Genomic DNA, 18,693 nt, shown 5'->3' with positions numbered 1-18,693 from the left:
GATTTCAGGATACAAGTTATCAGATGATTTATTTTTAACATGTGTGTTTCATTGATGTAAAGGAAGATTATTTTTAGAGAGGGATTTAAGAACATAGTTATATCTAAAATCACAGAGTATAACAAGAAATCTTGAAATTAAGAAAATTTTAAAGTGCTAGACTTATAGTCAGTGTCTCATTCTTGACCTCAAAAAATGGAGAAAACAAATTCATGTGTATTTTTAATGGATGTTACCCTGGTAGGGTAAAAAATAATTTCCAACTGAACAAAAGTAAACAAATTAATCCATGTAGCAAAATAGAGGGAAGAAAATGTTACACTTTCTTCATATAAGTTGGGGGCACAATTAGGGTATTTTTGTTTTTTCCTTTTAGAAATTTGTTTTATAAAAATGAGATCATGTTCATTGTAATCAGGATGTAAAGCAAATTTGTTGTTTTTCTACATGAAGATTTTCTACCTAGTATATCTATTACCTTTCTTGAATAACCTATAGAATTTAAAAGTACATTCTCTCACCGTAGAGTACAAAGTTGAAAACCAATCTACTAAAAGGGCTTTGGTTTATATTATTCAAATCTTCAACATCTTTACTTCAAAGCATATTATTAAGTTAAAGTAATTTTAAGTATATTATAATGGTATATTATAAAATACAGAGCTCAAGAGTAGAATGGGAAGTCCAGAAATAGACTCAAATTTGTAAAAGAGGGAATTATATGAAGGTATCATGCAGCATTGCAAAGCAGTAAGCAAACTAGTATTTTTTATTTATGTTAAATAATTAGCACATTTTATGCACCACAAAAAATTTCATATTGATCAAAGAATTACATGTTATATGTGACACCTAAATAAAATGAAATAAAAAAATAATAAATATGTATCAGATTTAGGAACATTTCAAGTCAGTGGGTTCATTTCAAGCAAAGGCAGAATCCACAGAGAGGTTAATAGAATTGACACATATACAAATACTAAAAACAAAATACAAATGAAAAACCACAAAAATATATAAAAAGCCCTTAGAAACAAAATATGAACACCTAAATAGAGAAATGATTAAAAGATACAATGTGGCAATTAACAAAAGAAAAAGGTACAAATTGTAAATACATGTGGAAGAGTCTGGCCTTGCTATTAATAAAATTAATACAAATGAAAATAACAATAATATGCTACTTTAACCACTTATTCAATCCAAAAGTATTTATTCAGAGCTCACAAATACTAAGAACAGGTACTATTCTGGAAGCTGGAGATATAGCAATAAACAAAATACACAAAAATCCCTCTGTGTAGCTGTTAGTTTTGAAGTTCAGGGTAATGGGCATTGACATAAACTCCTAGTAGCACTATAAATTGATACAAATTTATACCATTTAACACAATTTAGGCAATACACTTTTGCCAAGAAGTCAAACTTAACAGTCTTCCTTTTTGAAGTCTTTTAGACTCTAAAAGCTTGGAAAGGTTGGAATGGAAAACATCTTAATGTTCAACAACAGGGGATTATTTGAGTAAATTATGGTCCATTCATGTGATGGAATATTATTCTGCCAATAAAAATATTGGGGATTGATTATATTTGCTGGGGTTTGAGGGATTCCAATAAACAATACATATATCTTCACCACGAAATTTCTGGACCAGCTGAGGAATCAGACAGATGAAGATCAAATTATATCTTTATTGCTGAAAGAGATTAGTAGAGAATATAACTTTAGGTCAGGGCTAAATGACCTAATTTTTTAAATCCCATAATTAAATGTAATTACCTGTTCTCAGACACAGCTGGACAACTGTAAGCTTCCCACATCCATCCCATCCCCACCACCACTAACCACAGGGGGTAGGAGAGGCCCCTTAGCACATGGCAGAGAATATACATCCTCTCTGCAGGCATGAAGAGTGGGAATGAGGCACATGATGCAGAAGTTTGAGATGAATTGCCCTATACTTCTCCCAAACTCACCAGTCTGAGAACTCATGATGGGTAGGTAGGGGTAAACAGAGAACCCAGTACTGTCGATCTCAATAAGGCCCCAGGAGGAAATCTGAAAAGCAAATGTAGGTGTCCTACCCAACAATATTGTATATAATGAAAACAGTTTTAGGATAGATGTTATATTTAAAGAAGGTAAGACCCCAAAGGGACTGTTCTGTGCAAGGAAAGGAGAGGAAATTGCTTGTTTTCCCAGAGAAGAAGGAGGAGAAAGACAAGTGAGGATTGGAATAAAATGCCTAATGGCATTCCCTTCCCAGTGTAACACTCCCTAAAACTTCCCCCAAATGCAACAACAAATGCTTTGAGCAAGTGGATTTGTGGGAGAAACCCACAAAAATCCTGGGCATGGCTGCTAGATGAAATGTAGTGCAGAACCCAAAGCCAGTAGGGAGGGACACAGGAAAGTGGAAGCAGAGAGGAGTATGGGGAAATTAGCCCTAAGACACACAGTAATCATGTGTGTGGAAGAGGACTCTCACACAGCTGTGAAATACAGGTCCTGGCCCAGTTTAACCTACACCTACTTGACAGCTGACATCCATCTTACATGTATATCTCTTCATGTAAGAAACCGAAAGAATTTTCTGTAAGTTCTTGACCCAGAGTATGGTGCACAGACCAGCAAGGTCAGCATCTCCTGGGAGCTTGTTAGAAATGCAGAATTTTCATACCCACTGAATCAGAATCATATTTTCACAAGATCCCCTGGTGATTTCTATGCAAATAAAACTTTGGAGAAGCACTTCTCTAAACCATTAATTATGTTGTAAGATACAGTTTAGGTAATTTTTTTCCATTACTGGAATTTTCTGTATCTTTCACATTTTTTCTACAATGACTGAGTATTAACTTTTGTAATTGGCTTTTAAAGAGCTGTTACTGAACTTCCAGTTCCAGATTCACTTTTCTCTGCTTCTCTCTCTACACATAACTAAATACCCTAGAAATTGTTCAACATACAACCATAAAAGGACCACAAAAGGTAGAAAGAAAGTGGACTGGCTAGGGACCCCAGAACTTAAAGAATGACCCTGCAGTGGGTTCCCTGCATTTTCTTTTTATCTCTCAGGATGGGTGCTATATAGAAGACTGTAAGCCAGAACAGTCAACAAGCAGAGAGAGAGAGAAGCCTACTCCCCTGTTAAAGGACTGGGGAAGGGAAAGCTCAGCAGGGATGTAGTAAGTAGACACATACTTCGTGATACTGGTGGCCCAATCTGCCTAAATTAGCAGCATAAGGAGAAATTGGGGATGGGGGAAGTCTATCCTTCCCATGTCACACACACATGGGAAGCAGCAGGTCCCAGTCCACCAGCAGCTGTGTCAATAGCGGAACCTGGGTGCGCTGACATCTCTCTTGCCCCCGCATGTGAGCCTTATTCTGCCTGCAATGGCAGCATCAGCAGAGCCTGGTTGGTGAGACCTAGACTTCAAGATAGCAGCACGTGGGCTCCTGCACTCACATCAGACATGGGATTGGTAACTTATTTGTCTGGCTTCTTGGAGGCACCTCTGTGCATTTGTCCTCAAGTGGTCTTATGGATGTCTTTCAGAAAATGGTTATTTTATATGATTTGTTATGGAATTTGTTCTAATAAATCATTCTTCTATCATGTGGCAACATGCAAAAAAATAAAACAAAACGTTTTAGAAGAATTGCCTACTCAAGTTAGAACTTGCTTCACCATTTTTATCCCAATCCTCTTGATTAGAAAATCAAAAAGAGCACTTTAAGAAATAACCTTTATGAAGTCGAAAACCAGAGGGGTCTCCATGATTCTCCGCTCCTATGGCAAACAGGAAGGAAGAGGTGCACACGTAGTGGAAAGACTGCAGCTTTCCTTTACTCCATTTGTTATCTACTTGTGTGTATGTGTGTTTGCAGTGCAATTTAGAATATCTTCATTTTTGATGATGTACTGGAAGGCATTAAAAACCTGAAAACAATACTGAAGGCATTAATAAATACAACATAACCACTGCTTCAATGTAACAGTTCTTCAGGTTTCTTCAAGAACATCCACAGCTCTTTTCATTTGATCTCCATTTGACCCATTTTGATGTTTGAATAAAGTTTGTGCTGCCATAGTTTCTTACATATTCATAAGGCAGTGTTCTCAGCTATACCAAATAACACTTGACTGTTATTTGACACTATTTGTCTTAACCTGTATCAAGTACAGCCTTACTCTCCACCAATTTTCATGAATGGTTCAGCCCAACACACCATGACTATAGAAAATTTCAGTTGAAGTAAAAATAAATGTCATCAGTTTTTCCAAATTGTATGGCAAACTTTGAACAGCTTGTGGTGTACTAATTGAGAATTTCTGCCTTTAACGTTTATAATATGAAATAAGTGTTCAACTATTTTTGTCTTGCTTGGATTTCCTTTGGTTATAGTTTGATGAATCATATTTATCTTAGATGTATATAAAATTGTGCCTTAACCTAATAAAGAAGAGAGATCTCATCTAATTTAGAAGGCATGAAGAAGATAATTTTAATGTTCAAATAAAGACACAAAAGTTGGGAAAGCAATAGTACTTTGACAAATGGAAATTGTCCTTCTAAATTCTCCAAGATTGTAATCTCTTGTAAGCAGCAATTTAAACAGGATTAAGTGTTTATTTAGAATATAACATTCATTATTCTTTGCCTCTAGATACCGACTCATTGGTAAATCCTCTGCTGAATGCATCATCTCTGGCAACTCTGTCACCTGGGATAATGACCCACCTATTTGTGAGAGTGAGTTGAAATATTCTTTTCTATCACCTTTACCAATAAATTCTCCCTTTCCCCCTGGAGTTATAAAAATCTTAATTGATTTTTGCATTCTGTCATTCAGATGGCTGCAGACAGCTGTAATGGTCTCAAAAATACATGTGGGGTCCTGGCAACTGCTTTCTTAAGTTCATCTTTATCCTGGGTTGTGCCTTTTCTGAACCTCGGGACTTAAATGCATAAAAGTCTTCAAACTTTATTTTTACTTCAATTAATTTGGAATTATGTTGGTTCTGCCATCCCCAGTATAATAACCATCCTGCTTAGAAAATTAGTAAAGATTTTTAAAGTGATACTCTTTGAGGTTTGATGAAGCTGTGGAGGAATTCACACTTTCATGTGCCAATGGTTCAACACACTCTCTTGAAAGTCATAAGGTAATATAAGCCTCAAAAATGGGCTTATATTTTGATCCGCTTCTTAGAATTTATACTTAGGAAATAAACCGATTGTAAACTTTTTATTGCAGCATACTTCATAATGGCAAACATGTTAAACTAACCTAAATGCACTGCATGGTCCCTAATATGGTTTGGAAATAACCTATTGGAAGTAAAAAGACATGTCAAAAGTGACTACAGAGAATTCCCTAAGAAGCATAAAATAGCCATGCAGAATTAGAAGAACTACATCCATACATTGAAAATTTATTCAGCCATAAAAAGATATTATGGAAAAGCACTTAATATTTGTAAAGATGATTATTATATATATTTCTGTGAAGAAAATCAGATGACAAAATAGTATGTTTTATACACAATTTATACAAGACTATAGAAGATCTCATTATATTAAAAATAATACACCTTGACATATTTCCATTTTTTTGTCTCTATCTATAATTCTGTAACCTTTTCTATATCCAACCCTGACAAGTGGCTTTAAGCCTCCTTGGTGAAGGGTAGGGAGGAAACTTACAGTATACATTTTGGCTGTGCAGCAGTTGCTTCCTCTTCCTCAAGAAGAGCCAGTCTCCTGTTTTATTGAAGCTGCTCTGGGTCTCTAAACTGGTTCTTAAGTCTTAGAATTGGTTGATAAATAACCACCACTCTGTTTTGTAGTGATTCAAGTCAGGCTTCTGTTCACTAGACCTAGATCTTCTCTGCTAATACAAATCAACTAAAACTTTAGACCAGCATCCATCTACTTCAGTTTTAGAGATTCCATGATCAATGAGCCAATGATAAAGATCTTTGCAGGAAAATCATTCTGATTTCTGCTTCAGTTGTCTCTGACGGTTAAGTGTTACCACTTGGCCTCTGCAACCCTGAGGTCCTTTCATCCCCATTGGATTCAGGTAACCCCATTTAATAGCTACCATTCCTACTGTCATTCCTGGCCTATGGAGAATAGCCATCACAGAGTTCTTCAAGGATGCTGAAACTTTTGTATAAATGTATTTCTCAAAGCCTTGGGTAAATGGTCTCACTTTCAACCTATGTGCACCATGGAGATAATTAGGGAGTAGATGAACAGGTCTTACATAATAAATCCACTCTAGCATTCCTAAGTCCCTAGGCCACAGGATGTTTTCCTCTGCAGTACACTAATAATGTTCTGCTTTTCAACTTCATTCTGTTAGGCCACACTCAAACTAACACACTGAATTCAGAATCTCAATTCTTTTGCTGTATTTTATACTTTCTCACAGGTCATAAGTTTTATTTCCCCAAATCTCCCTGGTCCTGTCAGGGCTTGAATCTGGTTAGAGGACTAGAAACAATGCAAGGTGGTAGGGATAGGTCCTGAGGAAAATCATCAGTCCTTGCAATTTGGGTTGCCAGACTTAATAAATAAAAATGCAAGATGCCAAATTAAATTTGAATTCAGAGAAGCAACAAATATTTCTGTAGTATAAATATGTGCCATGCAATATTTGGGATATACTTAGAAATTTTCTTGTTTTTCTGAAATTCAAATTTAATAGAGCATTCTGTATTTTCCACGGCAGTCCTATCAGGACAGCTACCTCAGGAGAGGCTGTTAGTTTCTTCAGGCAAGAGGAGGCTTTTCTCCTCAGATCAGGGAGGAAGGCTCTCCTTCTGGCGAAGGAGGCTTGGCAGAATTTCTTGTTTTCTTTTTTGCCATCTGTGTATCATCTTTTTAAATTTTTTTTTGTATTTACAATTATTTACTTTTCTTTGTGGTTACAATATTTTTAACATCTTTATTGGAGTATAATTGCTTTATAATGTTGTGTTAGTTTCTGCTGTATAAAAAAGCGAAACAGCTGTATGCATACATATATCCCCACATCGCCTCCCTCTTGCATCTCCCTCCCACCCTCCCTATGCCACCCCTCTAGGTGGTCACAAAGCACCGAGCTGACCTCCCTGTGCTATGCAGCTGTTTCCCACTAGCTATCTATTTTATATTTGGTAGTGTATATATGTCAATGCTACTCTCTCACTTCATCCCAGCTTACCCTTCCCACTTACCGTGTACTCAAGTGCATTCTCTATGTCTCTGTCTTTATTCCTGTCCTGCCCCTAGGTTCATCAGAACCTTTTCTTTTTAGATTCCATATATATGTGTTGGCATACAGTATTTGTTTTTCTCTTTCTGACTTACATCACTCTGTATGACAGACTCTAGGTCCATCTACCTCACTACAAATAACTCAATTTTGTTTCTTTTTATGGCTGAGTAATATTCCATTGTATATATGTGCCACATCTCCTTTATTCATTCATCTGTCAATGGACACTTAGGTTGTTTCCATGTCCCAGCTATTGTAAATAGAGCTGAAATGAACATTGTGGTACATGACTCTTTTTGAATTATGGTGTTCTCAGGGTATATGCCCAGCAGTGGGATTGCTGGGTGGTATGGTAGTTCTATTTTTAGTTTTTTAAGGAACTTCCATACTGTTCTCCAGAGTGGCTGTGTCAATTTACATCCCACCAACAGTGCAAGAGGGTTCCCTTTTCTCCACACCCTCTCCAACATTTATTGTTTGTAGATTTCTTGATGATGGCCATTCTGACCGGTGTGAGGTGATACCTCATTGTAGATTTGATTTGCATTTCTCTAATGATTAGTGATGTTGAGCATCCTTTCATGTGTTTGTTGGCAAACTGTATAGCTTCTTTGGAGAACTGTCTATTTAGGTCTTCTGCCCATTTTTCGATTGGGTTGTTTGTTTTTCTGATACTGAGCTGCATGAGCTGCTTGTAAATTTTGGAGATGAATCCTTTGTCAGTTGCTTCATTTGAAAATATTTTCTCCCATTCTGAGGTTGTCTTTTTGTCTTGCTTATGGTTTCCTTTGCTGTGAAAAAGCTTTTAAGTTTCATTAGGTCCCATTTGTTTACTTTTCTTTTTATTTCCATTTCTCTAGCAGGTGAGTCAAAAAGGATATTGCTGTGATTTATGTCATAGAGTGTTCTGCCTATGTTTTCAGCTAGGAGTTTTATACTGTCTGGCCTTACATTTAGGTATTTAATCCATTTTGAGTTTATTTTTGTGTATGGTGTTAGGGAGTGTTCTAATTTCATTCTTTTACATGTAGCTGTCCAGTTTTCCCAGCACCATTTATTGAAGATGCTGTCCTTTCTCCATTGTATATTCTTGCCTCCTTTATAAAAAATAAGGTGACCATATGTGTGTGGGTTTATGTCGGGGCTTTCTGTCCTGTTCCATTGATCTATGTTTCTGTTTTTGTGCCAGTACCATACTGTCTTGATTACTGGAGCTTTGTAGTATAGTCTGAAATCAGGGAGTCTGATTCCTCCACCTCCGTTTTTTTTTTTTTTTCTCAAGATTGCTTTGGCTATTTGCAGTCTTTTGTGTTTCCATACAAATTGTGTAATCTTTTGTTCTACTTCTGTGAAAATGCCATTGGTAGTTTGATAGGGATTGCCTTGAATCTGTAGATTCCTTTGGATAGTAGAGTCATTTTCACAATGTTGATTCTTCCAGTCCAAGAACATGGTATATCTCTCCATCTGTTTGTATCAGCTTTAATTACTTTCATCAGTGTCTAATAGTTTTCTGCATGCAGGTCTTTTGTTTCCTTAGGTAGGTTTATTCCTAGGTATTTTATTCCTTTTGTTGCAGTGGTAAATGGGAGTGTTTCCTTAATTTCTCTTTCAGATTTTTCATCATTAGTGTATAGGAATGCCAGAGATTTCTGTGCATTAATTTTGCATCCTGCTACTTTACCAAATTCATTGATTAGCTCTAGTAGTTTTCTGGTAGCATCTTTAGGATTCTGTATGTATAGTATCATGTCATCTGCAAACAGTGACCATTTTACTTCTTTTCCGATTTGGATTCCTTTTATTTATTTTTCTTCTCTGATTGCTGTGGCTAAAACTTCCAAAAGTATGTTGAATAATAGTGGTGAGAGTGGGCAACATTGTCTTGTTCCTGATCTTAGAGGAAATGGTTTAAGTTTTTCACAGTTGAGAACGATGCTGGCTATTGGTTTGTCATATATGGCCTTTATTATGTTGAGGTAACTTCCCTCTATGCCTACTTTCTGGAGGGTTTTTATGATAAATGGGTGTTGAATTTTGTTGAATGCTTTTTCTGCATCTATTGAGATGATCATATGGTTTTTATCCTTCAGTTTGTTAATATGATGTATCACATTGATTGATTTGTGTATATTGAAGAATCCTTGCATTCCTGGGATAAACCCCAGTTGATCATGGTGTAGGATCCTTTTAATGTGCTGTTGGATTCTGTTTGCCTGTATGTTGTTGAGGATTTTTGCATCTATGCTCATCAGTGATATTGGCCTGTAGATTTCTTTCTTTGTGACAACTTTGTCTGGTTTTGGTATCAGGGTGATGGTGGCCTCGTAGAATGAGTTTGGGATTGTTCCTCCCTCTGCTCTGTTTTGGAAGAGTTTGAGAAGGATAGGTGTTAACTCTTCTCTAAATGTTTGATGAATTTGCCTGTGAAGGCATCTGGTCCTGGGCTTTTGTTTGTTGGAAGATTTTTAATCACAGTCTCAATTTCAGTACTTGTGATTGGCCTGCTTATGTCTTCTATTTCTTCCTGGTTCAGTCTCAGAAAGTTGTGCTTTTCTAAGAATTTGTCAATTTCTTCCAGGTTTTCCATTTTATTGGCATAGAGTTGCTTGAAGTAATCTCTAATGATCCTTTGCATTTCTGCAGTGTCAGTTGTTACTTCTCCTTTTTCATTTCTAATTCTATTGATTTGAGTCTTCTCCCTTTTGTTCTTGATGAGTCTGGCTAATGGTTTATTTTGTTTATCTTCTCAAGCAACCAGCTTTTAGTTTTATTGATCATTGCTATTGTTTCCTTTATTTCTTTTTCATTTATTTCTGAGCTGATCTTTATGATTTCTTTCCTTCTGCTAATTGTGGGGGTTTTTTGTTCTTGTTTCTCTAATTGCTTTAGGTGTAAGGTTAGGTTGTTTATTTGAGGTGTTTCTTGTTTCTTGAGGTAAGGTTGTATTACTAAAAACTTCCCTCTTAGAATTGCTTTTGCTGTATCACATAGCTTTTGGGTCATTGTTTCTAGGTATTTTGATTTCCTCTTTGATTTCTTCAGTGATCTCTTGGTTATTAAGTAGTGTATTGTTTAGTCAGCCTCCATGTGTTTGTATTTTTTACATATTTTGTTCCTGTAGTTGATATCTAGTCTCATAGTGTTGTGCTTGGAAAAGATACTTGATATGATTTCAATATTCTTAAATTTACCAAGGCTTGATTTGTGACCCGAGATATAATCTATGCTGGAGAATGTTCCATGAGCACTTGAGAAGAAAGTGTATTCTGTTGTTTTTGGATGGAATGTCCTATAAATGTCAATTAAGTCCATCTTGTTTAATGTATCACTTAAAGCTTGTGTTTCCTTATTTATTTTCATTTTGGATGACCTGCCCATTAGTGAAAGTGGGGTGTTAAAGTCCCTACTATGATTGTGTTACTGTCGATTTCCACTTTTATGGCTGTTAGCATTTGCCTTATGTATTGAGGTGCTCCTCTGTTGGGTGCATAAATATTTACAATTGTTATATCTTCCTCTTGGATTGATCCCTGGATCATTATGTAGTGTCCTTCTTTGTCTCTTGTAAGTGTCTTAATTTAAAGTGTATTTTGTCTGATATGAGAATTGCTACTCCAGCTTTCTTTTGATTTCCATTTGCATAGAATATCTTTTTCCATCCCCTCACTTTCAATCTGTGTGTGTCCCTAGGTCTGAAGTGGGTCTCTTGTAGCAGCATACATATGGCTCTTGTTTTTGTATCCATCAGCCAGTGTATGTCTTTTGGTTGGAGCATTTAATCCATTTACTTTAAGGTGATTATTGATATGTATGTTCCTATTACCATTTTCTTAATTGTTTTGGGTTTGTTATTGTAGGTCTTTTCCTTCTCTTGTGTTTCCTGCCTAGAGAAATTCTGTTAGCATTTTTTGTAAAGCTGGTTTGGTTGTGCTGAATTCTGTTAGCTTTTGCTTGTCTGTAAAGGTTTCAATTTCTCCTCGAATCTGAATGAGATCCTTGCTAGGTAGAGTAATGTTGGTTGTAGGTTTTTCCCTTTCATCACTTTAAATATGTCCTGCCACTCCCTTCTGGCTTGCAGAGTTTCTGCTGAAAGATTAGCTGTTTACCTTATGGAGATTTCCTTCTATGTTTTATGTTGCTTTTCCTTTGCTGATTTTAATATTTTTTTCTTTGCATTTAATTTTTTATAGTTTGATTAATATGTGTCTTGGCGTGTTTCATGTTGGATATATCCTGTATGGGGCTTTCTGTGCTTCCTAGACTTGATTGACTATTACCTTTCCCATGTTAGGGAAGTTTTCAACTCTAATATCTTCAAGTATATTCTCAGTCTGTTTCTTTTTCTTTTCTTCTGGGACCCCTAATTCGAATGTTGGTGTGTTTAATGTTGTCCCAGAGGTCTCTGAGACTGTCCTCTATTCTTTTCATTTTGTTTTCTTTATTCTGCTCTGTGGTAGTTATTTCTACTATTTTATCTTCCAGGTCAATTATCCATTCTTCTGCCTCAGTTATTCTGCTACTGATTCCTTCTTGAGAATTTTTAATTTCATTTACTGTGTTGTTCATCATTTTTTTGTTTGCTCTTTAGTTCTTCTCGGTCCTTGTTAGATGTTTCTTCTATTTTCTCCATTCTGTTTCCAAGGTTTTGGATCATCTTTACTATCGTTACTCTGAATTCTTTTTCAGGCAGACTGCCTATTTCCTCTTCATTTGTTTAGTCTGGTGAGTTTTTACCTTGTGCCTTCATCTGCTGCATATTTCTCTGTCTTCTCATTTTGTTTAAGTTACTGTGTTTGGGGTCTCCTTTTTGCAGGCTGCAGGTTTGTAGTCCCCATTGTTTTTGGTGTCTGCCCCCAGTGGGTGAGGTTGGTTCAGTTGCTTGTGTAGGCTTTTTGGTGGAGGGGACTGGTGCCTGTGTTCTGGTGAGGGGGCTGCATCTTGTCTTTCTCATGGGCAGTACCACGTCCTGTGGTGCGTTTTGGGGTGTCTGTGAACTTAGTATGATTTTAGGCAGCCTCTCTGCTAATGGGTGGGGTTGTATTCCTGTCTTGCTAGTTGATTGGCATGGGGCATCTAGCACTGGAGCTTGCTGGCTGTTTGGTAGTGTTGTGTCTTATTGTTGAGTTGGAGATCTGTGTGAGAGCTCTCGCTGATTGATATTATGTGGGGTGGGACATCTCTGGTTTTCCAATGTCCTGAACTTGGCTCTTCGACCTCAGAGGCTCAGGCCTGATGCCAGGCCCAAGCACCAAGACCCTGTCAGCCACACGGCTCAGAAGAAAAGGGAGAAAAAAAGAAAGAAAAAACAATTTAAGAAAAAAAATTATTGCAATTAAAAAAATAATAATAATAGAAAGAAGAGAGCAATGAATCCAATAAACAAATCCACCAATTATAACAAGTGCTAAAAACTATACTAAGATAAACATAAAAATCAGAAACAAATCAGTCACAGACAGCAAACCCCAAGTCTACAGTTGCTCCCAAAGTCTACCGCCTCAATTTTGGGATGATTCATTGTCCATTCAGGTATTCCACAGATGCAGGGTACCTCAAGTTGATTGTGGGGATTTAATCCACTGCTCCTGAGGCTGCACAAAGCAATTTCCCTTTCTCTTCTTTGTTCGCACAGCTCCTGAGGTTCAGCTTTGGTTTCGGCCCTACCTCTACGTGTAGCTTGCCCTCAGGCATCTGTTCCCACCCAGACCAGACAGGGTTTAAGCAGAAACCGATTAGGGGGCAGTGGCTCACTGAGGCTGGAGGCAGGAGGGAGGGGTACGGTAGTTATAATTGGAATGCGTAGTGAGCCTGTGGAGGCAGAGGCCAGCGTAGTGTTGCAACAGCCTGAGGTGCACTGTGTGTTCTCCTGGGGAAGTTGTCTCTGGATCACAGGACCCTGGCAGTGGTGTGTTGCACAGGCTCCCAGTGGGGTGTGGATAGTGACCTGTGCTTGCATACAGGATTCTTGGTGGCTGCAGCCACAGTGTTAGCATTTCATGCCCATCTCTGGGGTCTGAGCTGATAGCCATGGCTCACGCCTGTCTCTGGAGCTTGTTTAGACGGTGCTCTGCCTTCTGTGGGCAGACAGGGAAGGAATCCCCTCTCCTTGTGTGGTCTCTTGCCCCTTAGGCAGGTCTAGACTTTTTTCCGCACTCCCTCCTGGCTAGCTGTGGCACACTGGCCCACTTCAGGCTGTGTTCACGCAGCCAACCCCAGTCCTCTCCCTGGGATCTGACCTCCGAAGCCCGAGCCTCAGCTCCCAGACCCCACCCACCCTGGCAGGTGAGCAGACAAGCCTCTCAGGCTGGTGAGTGCTGGTCAGCACTGATCCTCTGTGCGGGAATCTCTCCACTTTGCCCTCTACACCCCTGTTTCTGCACTGTCTTCCATGGCTCTGAAGCTTTCCCCATGCCCACCTCCCATCTCCACCAGTGAAGGGGCTTCCTAGTGTGTGGAAACTTTTCCTTCTTCACAGCTCCCTCCCAGAAGTACAGGTCTCGTCCCTATTGTTTTGTCTCTGTTTTTTCTTTTTTCTTTTGCCCTACCCAGGTGCGTGGGGATTTTCTTGCCTTTTGGGAAGTCTGAGGTCTTCTGCCAGCATTCAGTAGGTGTTCTATAGGAGTGGTTCCACATGTAGATGTATTTTTTATGTATTTGTGCAGAGGAAGGTGTTCTCCATGTCTTACTTCTCTGCCATCTTGAAGGTCCTCTCTAGGCAGAATTTCCAGGTTCAAGGTATTCTGTTTCATTAGAATTTTTCCATATATCTCCATCTCAATTTTCAGAGTCTTTCTTTTTCTAATCAATGCCCAAACTTTAGCGTAAGAGATTCTGAAACTGTGAATTCAATTTGCGTTGCAGTTCAGCCACAGGATTAGGTGGTGTGTTTGTTTTTCAGGAATCTTGGCCGGCTACAGGATACAAGTGTTTCTTTTAGGGCAGATGTAGAAGCTTCCAAATCCAGACCTTGAGCAGGAATTTAAAGCTTTGTACTTACAATTTTCTTTCTCTTAAGTTCTCTGGTGCACTTAGGAGTACACAACCAACTCCATTATTTGCCTTCCTTAAAGTGTTCTAGGACAGCAACCACTTGGTCACCCAAAACCTTGCTTCGATTGATTGTAGATGTCTGTGGGTGTTAGCTGAGGTGATCTTCTTTCTCTACACTCCATAAACTACTTGTGTGCCCTTTTACATGGGCAATGTTAATTCCTTTAAATCCAATCATATCAAAGAACCAATCCCAGACTCTTCTGTTACTCTGGGATAAATTTTGGTCCAAATATGGAGGCAGAACTACTATTGGTATTATGAAATAAGAGATTTATTATGGAATTAAACTTTATCCAGTTGCATGAGAAGCTGCTCTAAAAAGATCAGAAAAATCACTAACCAGCTGTCTTGGAGTTGGGGCTTTCAGGAAGCTAAGCACATCTGACTGCTGGGGTAGAACTGGGAAGAGGGCTGGTGTTAGAAATCTATAAAAGTTTTTTGCTCTTCATGACTACTGCTTCTGTACCTCACAGTGAAGCATATGAGACTGGGTTGGAATCACTGTAGGTAAGCAGGACCAGCAGTTAAGGAGAGCTGGATGCAGAAATAAGGAGAGCAAGAACAAATGGGAACCTGTCCATTTGTTTGGTGCATTTGTCCCCTTGCCACCTCTGACCAAGGATGACCTTCAGAGTGGAACAGCTGTTGCTTCATTTCTACCTTGCATTTCATGCCAATTTCTCAAACTCTAACCCCAACCTAGAACCATACAAACAAAGTAAGTCTGGGAAAACTAGCTCCAATTTAGCCTTGATGACATTGTACAAAAACAGTAGATAACTACAAACTTTCTGTCTCCCTCCCTCTTCCTCCTCTTCCTCCTGCTTCTTTCTTTTCTTTCTCTATCCCTTCCTTCCTTGTTCTATCTTTCTTTCTGTTTTTTTTTTTTTGTTTGTTTTTTCCATGCTACATGATTTCTGGGATCTTAATTCCCCAACCAGGGATTGAACCTGGGCCCATGGCAGTGAAAGCACTGAGTCCTAACCACTGGACCACCAGGGAACTCTCTCTTCATTCCTTCCTCCCTCCTTCCCTCCCTCCCTCCCTCCTTCCCTTCCTTCCTTCCTTCCTTCCCCTCTTTCTTTCTTCCTTTCTTTCTTTCACTAGGTAGACCACCAGTGTAACATTTCACACTGGGGGCTAGAAGGCATCCTTGTTTTGTTCCCCATCTCAAAGGGAAAGATTCAATCAAATATTTCACTATTAATCTGGTATGTGTTGTAGGTTTTTTTGTAGCTACCCATTTTCAGATTAAGGAAGTTCCCTTATGCTCTTCATTGCTAAGAAATTTTGAAAGACAAACTGATTCAAATTCCAATTTTACATTCTTGAAATAAATCAGCTTGGTCATAATATTTTATAATTTTTATTAGCTGTTTAATATGCTTTTGTTGGAGACACAATTCACATACCATAAAATTACCCTTTTAAAGTATACAGTTCAATGATTTTTGGTATATTCATACTTGTGTAACCAGCACCACTAATTTTAGAATACTTTTATTACTCCATTCTTAATATTTTTTAGAGATTAGACTGTAATTTTCTTTCTTGTAATGTTTTTATCTGATTTTAGTGTCAAATTTATGATAGTCTCATAAAGCCAGCTGGTAGTGTTCCATATATCTGTTTTCCTGTAAGGGTTTAGGTGAGATTGGCATTAATTCTTTTTTAGATATTTGAAATAATTCATCAATAAAGCCTTGTGGCCTGGAATTTACTTTGTTAGATGGTCTTTTTCTCCCAACAATTTTTTCACACTGTGTATACTTTTTATTGAAGTTTAACATATATTAAAGTGCACAATCTTATTAATTCAGTTCATTGAATTTTTACAAAGTGAACGCACCCATGTAAATAGCACTCAGATAAGACATAGAACATTATCAGCACCTCAAACTCCCCATCTTGCCCTTTCTCAGTTATTATCTTCCCAAAGTAACTATTATTCTGCCCTCTATCACCAAAGATTAACTCTGCCTCTTCTTAAATTTTATATTAATGGAACAAAAAGATGTGTATTCCTGTGTCCAGCTTCTGCTCAGTGTTATACTTAGGAGACTCATCTATGTTGTTGCATGTAGGATTAATTGGATCTTTTCTATTGCTATATTGTATTTAATTAATTTGTAAATTCAGCTGTTTAAATATCAGCAGTATTTCTTACAGGTACATATGCAAATCTATATAAGTTTGTGAATCTTTATATATATGCAAATCTATACATATTTATATGCATGCAAACCTATATAAATTCTTTATATTTCTATAAGTGGAATTTCTGGGTATAAATATATTCAGTTTTAGTAGATACTGCCAAAAGATTTTATAAAATGGTTGTACAAATTTACACTTCCACCAGAAGCATATGAAAGGTCCAGCTGCTCCACATCCTTTGAAACTTGTTATTTATCAATTGTTTAAATATTAGCTATTCTGGTGGCTCACTGTGGTTTTTAATTTGCAGTTTCCTAATGACTGATGCTGAGTACCTTTTCATACACTTATTAATGCCTGTTTAAAACTTTTCCCCAATGTTTACCTGTTTGTGTATCTCTTTATTGTTCTGTAGAAGTTCTTTACATATTCTCAGATTTTCCAATAAATGTAACACAAAAATTTTCTTCCAGGCTATAACTTGTCTTGCTGCTTTCTTAATGATGTCCTTGGTAATAGAAATACATTTTAATAATGTCTAATTCATGAGTCTTTTCCTTTCTAGTTACTGCTTTCTCTGTTCTACTTAAAAAAAAATCTTTGCCTATCATTTTATTTTTCATGTTTAAGTCTGTGATTCATCTCAAATTTATTTTTTGTATGGTGTGGAGTATGGTCAAAGTATTCATTTTTTGTGGTTTTTTTTCCCTGTTGGATAGACAATTAATCTAATAAAATTTATTTAAAAGGACCATTCCTTATATACCACAATGCCCATGAGTCAGGTGATGTGATTTGTGAATCTCATTCCAGAGAGGTTCTCTTCCTTTGGTTTATTTACTACACTGTTTTCATTTCTATAGAATTATATTAAGACATATCTGGTGGCTCATATCCTCTAACCGTTTACTTTCAAGATTTACATGGTAACTCTTGGCCCTTTGCATTTCCATATAAAATTTAGAATCAGCTTGTCAGTTTACACACACACACACAAAAAATCCTGCTTGAATTTGTATTGAGCTTCTGTTGACTCAGTAGATCAATTTGTGGACCATTAACATATTTACGTTTTTGAGTTTTAAATTCATGAACATGATATATCCCTCCATTTTTGAAGTCTTCTTTAATTTCTCTTAATATATTCCAGTTTACATTATAGAAGTCTTGAACATCATTTATTAGATTTATTCCTAGATATCTTTTTCAAAATTTTATTTTCTAATTGTTTATTTCTTAAACATGCAATCATTTGACCTTGAATCCAGCAATTTTGCTAAATTTTCTTTTAAATTCAATAGTTTATCTGCCTATTCTTTTTGATATGCTGCATAAACAATCATGTCATTTGTGAATAATTATCATATTTTTAAATTCTTTCCTTTCCTGTATCTTTTATTTATTTCTTTTATTTTATTGCATTGGCTAGAAACTCCAGTACAATGTCGAATGGAAGAGATAATATTGGTTTTACATACTCATTATAAAGCATGATATTTCCTGTAAATTTATGGCAGATATCCTTTATCAGATTAAGGAAATTCCTTTTGCTATCTAATTTGCTGAAAGATTTATCATGAATGTGTGTTCTAATTTATCACTCTGCATCTATTAAGATAGTCATATCTATTTTTCCTTTACTTTGTTGATGTTTTGTATTACATTGATTGATCTTTGGAAAGCTAACCAGCTTTGAATTACTAGAATAAATCCATCTTGGTCATGATGTGTTATATATGATTATCTTGTGTGTGGTGTATGTGTTTGTGTGTGTGTGATTGCTAATATTTTTTTATTCAAGTATTGTACGACTGGTTTAATATTTTTAAATTAGTCAATGAAATTCCTATTTTGACCATTATACCATCCTCTGTAAGTACTGCTGTGTTCAGTTTCTTAATATTTTGTTTAGAAAATTTGCATTTATGTTCTCAAGAGATGTTGAACTCTAATTTATTTTTTTCTTTTAATGCCCTTGTCAGGTTTGGGCATCAAGATTATGCTAGTCTTATAAAATGTTTTGGAAAGTATTCATTCTTTTCTATTCTCTGGAATATTTATGTAACATTAATATTATTTTTCTTTATATCTTTGCAATAATTCAGCAGTAAAGCAATCTGGATGTGAGTTTTTGTTGTTAGGTTTTTAATTACTGATTTAATTTCTTCAATAACTCTAAATTTTTTAAAGATTTTTAATATCTT

General features: G+C 36.7%; 1 protein-coding gene across 1 annotated transcript in view; it reads left to right on the top strand.

The window, feature by feature from the left end:
• Nucleotides 1–18,693, top strand: part of CR1 (complement C3b/C4b receptor 1 (Knops blood group)) — a 113,799-nt gene that overhangs the window by 26,772 nt on the left and 68,334 nt on the right. The window contains exon 4 of the mRNA XM_065871209.1: nt 4,676–4,761. Within this exon, the coding sequence (XP_065727281.1) occupies nt 4,676–4,761 (86 nt within the window). The remainder of the gene's footprint in view (nt 1–4,675; nt 4,762–18,693) is intronic.

This window comes from Phocoena phocoena, chromosome 1, assembly GCF_963924675.1.
Source record: "Phocoena phocoena chromosome 1, mPhoPho1.1, whole genome shotgun sequence".
Classification (NCBI taxonomy): Eukaryota; Metazoa; Chordata; class Mammalia; order Artiodactyla; family Phocoenidae; genus Phocoena; species Phocoena phocoena.
Note: the sequence above shows the minus strand (reverse complement) of the source record. Positions and strands in the feature narration are given on the sequence as shown.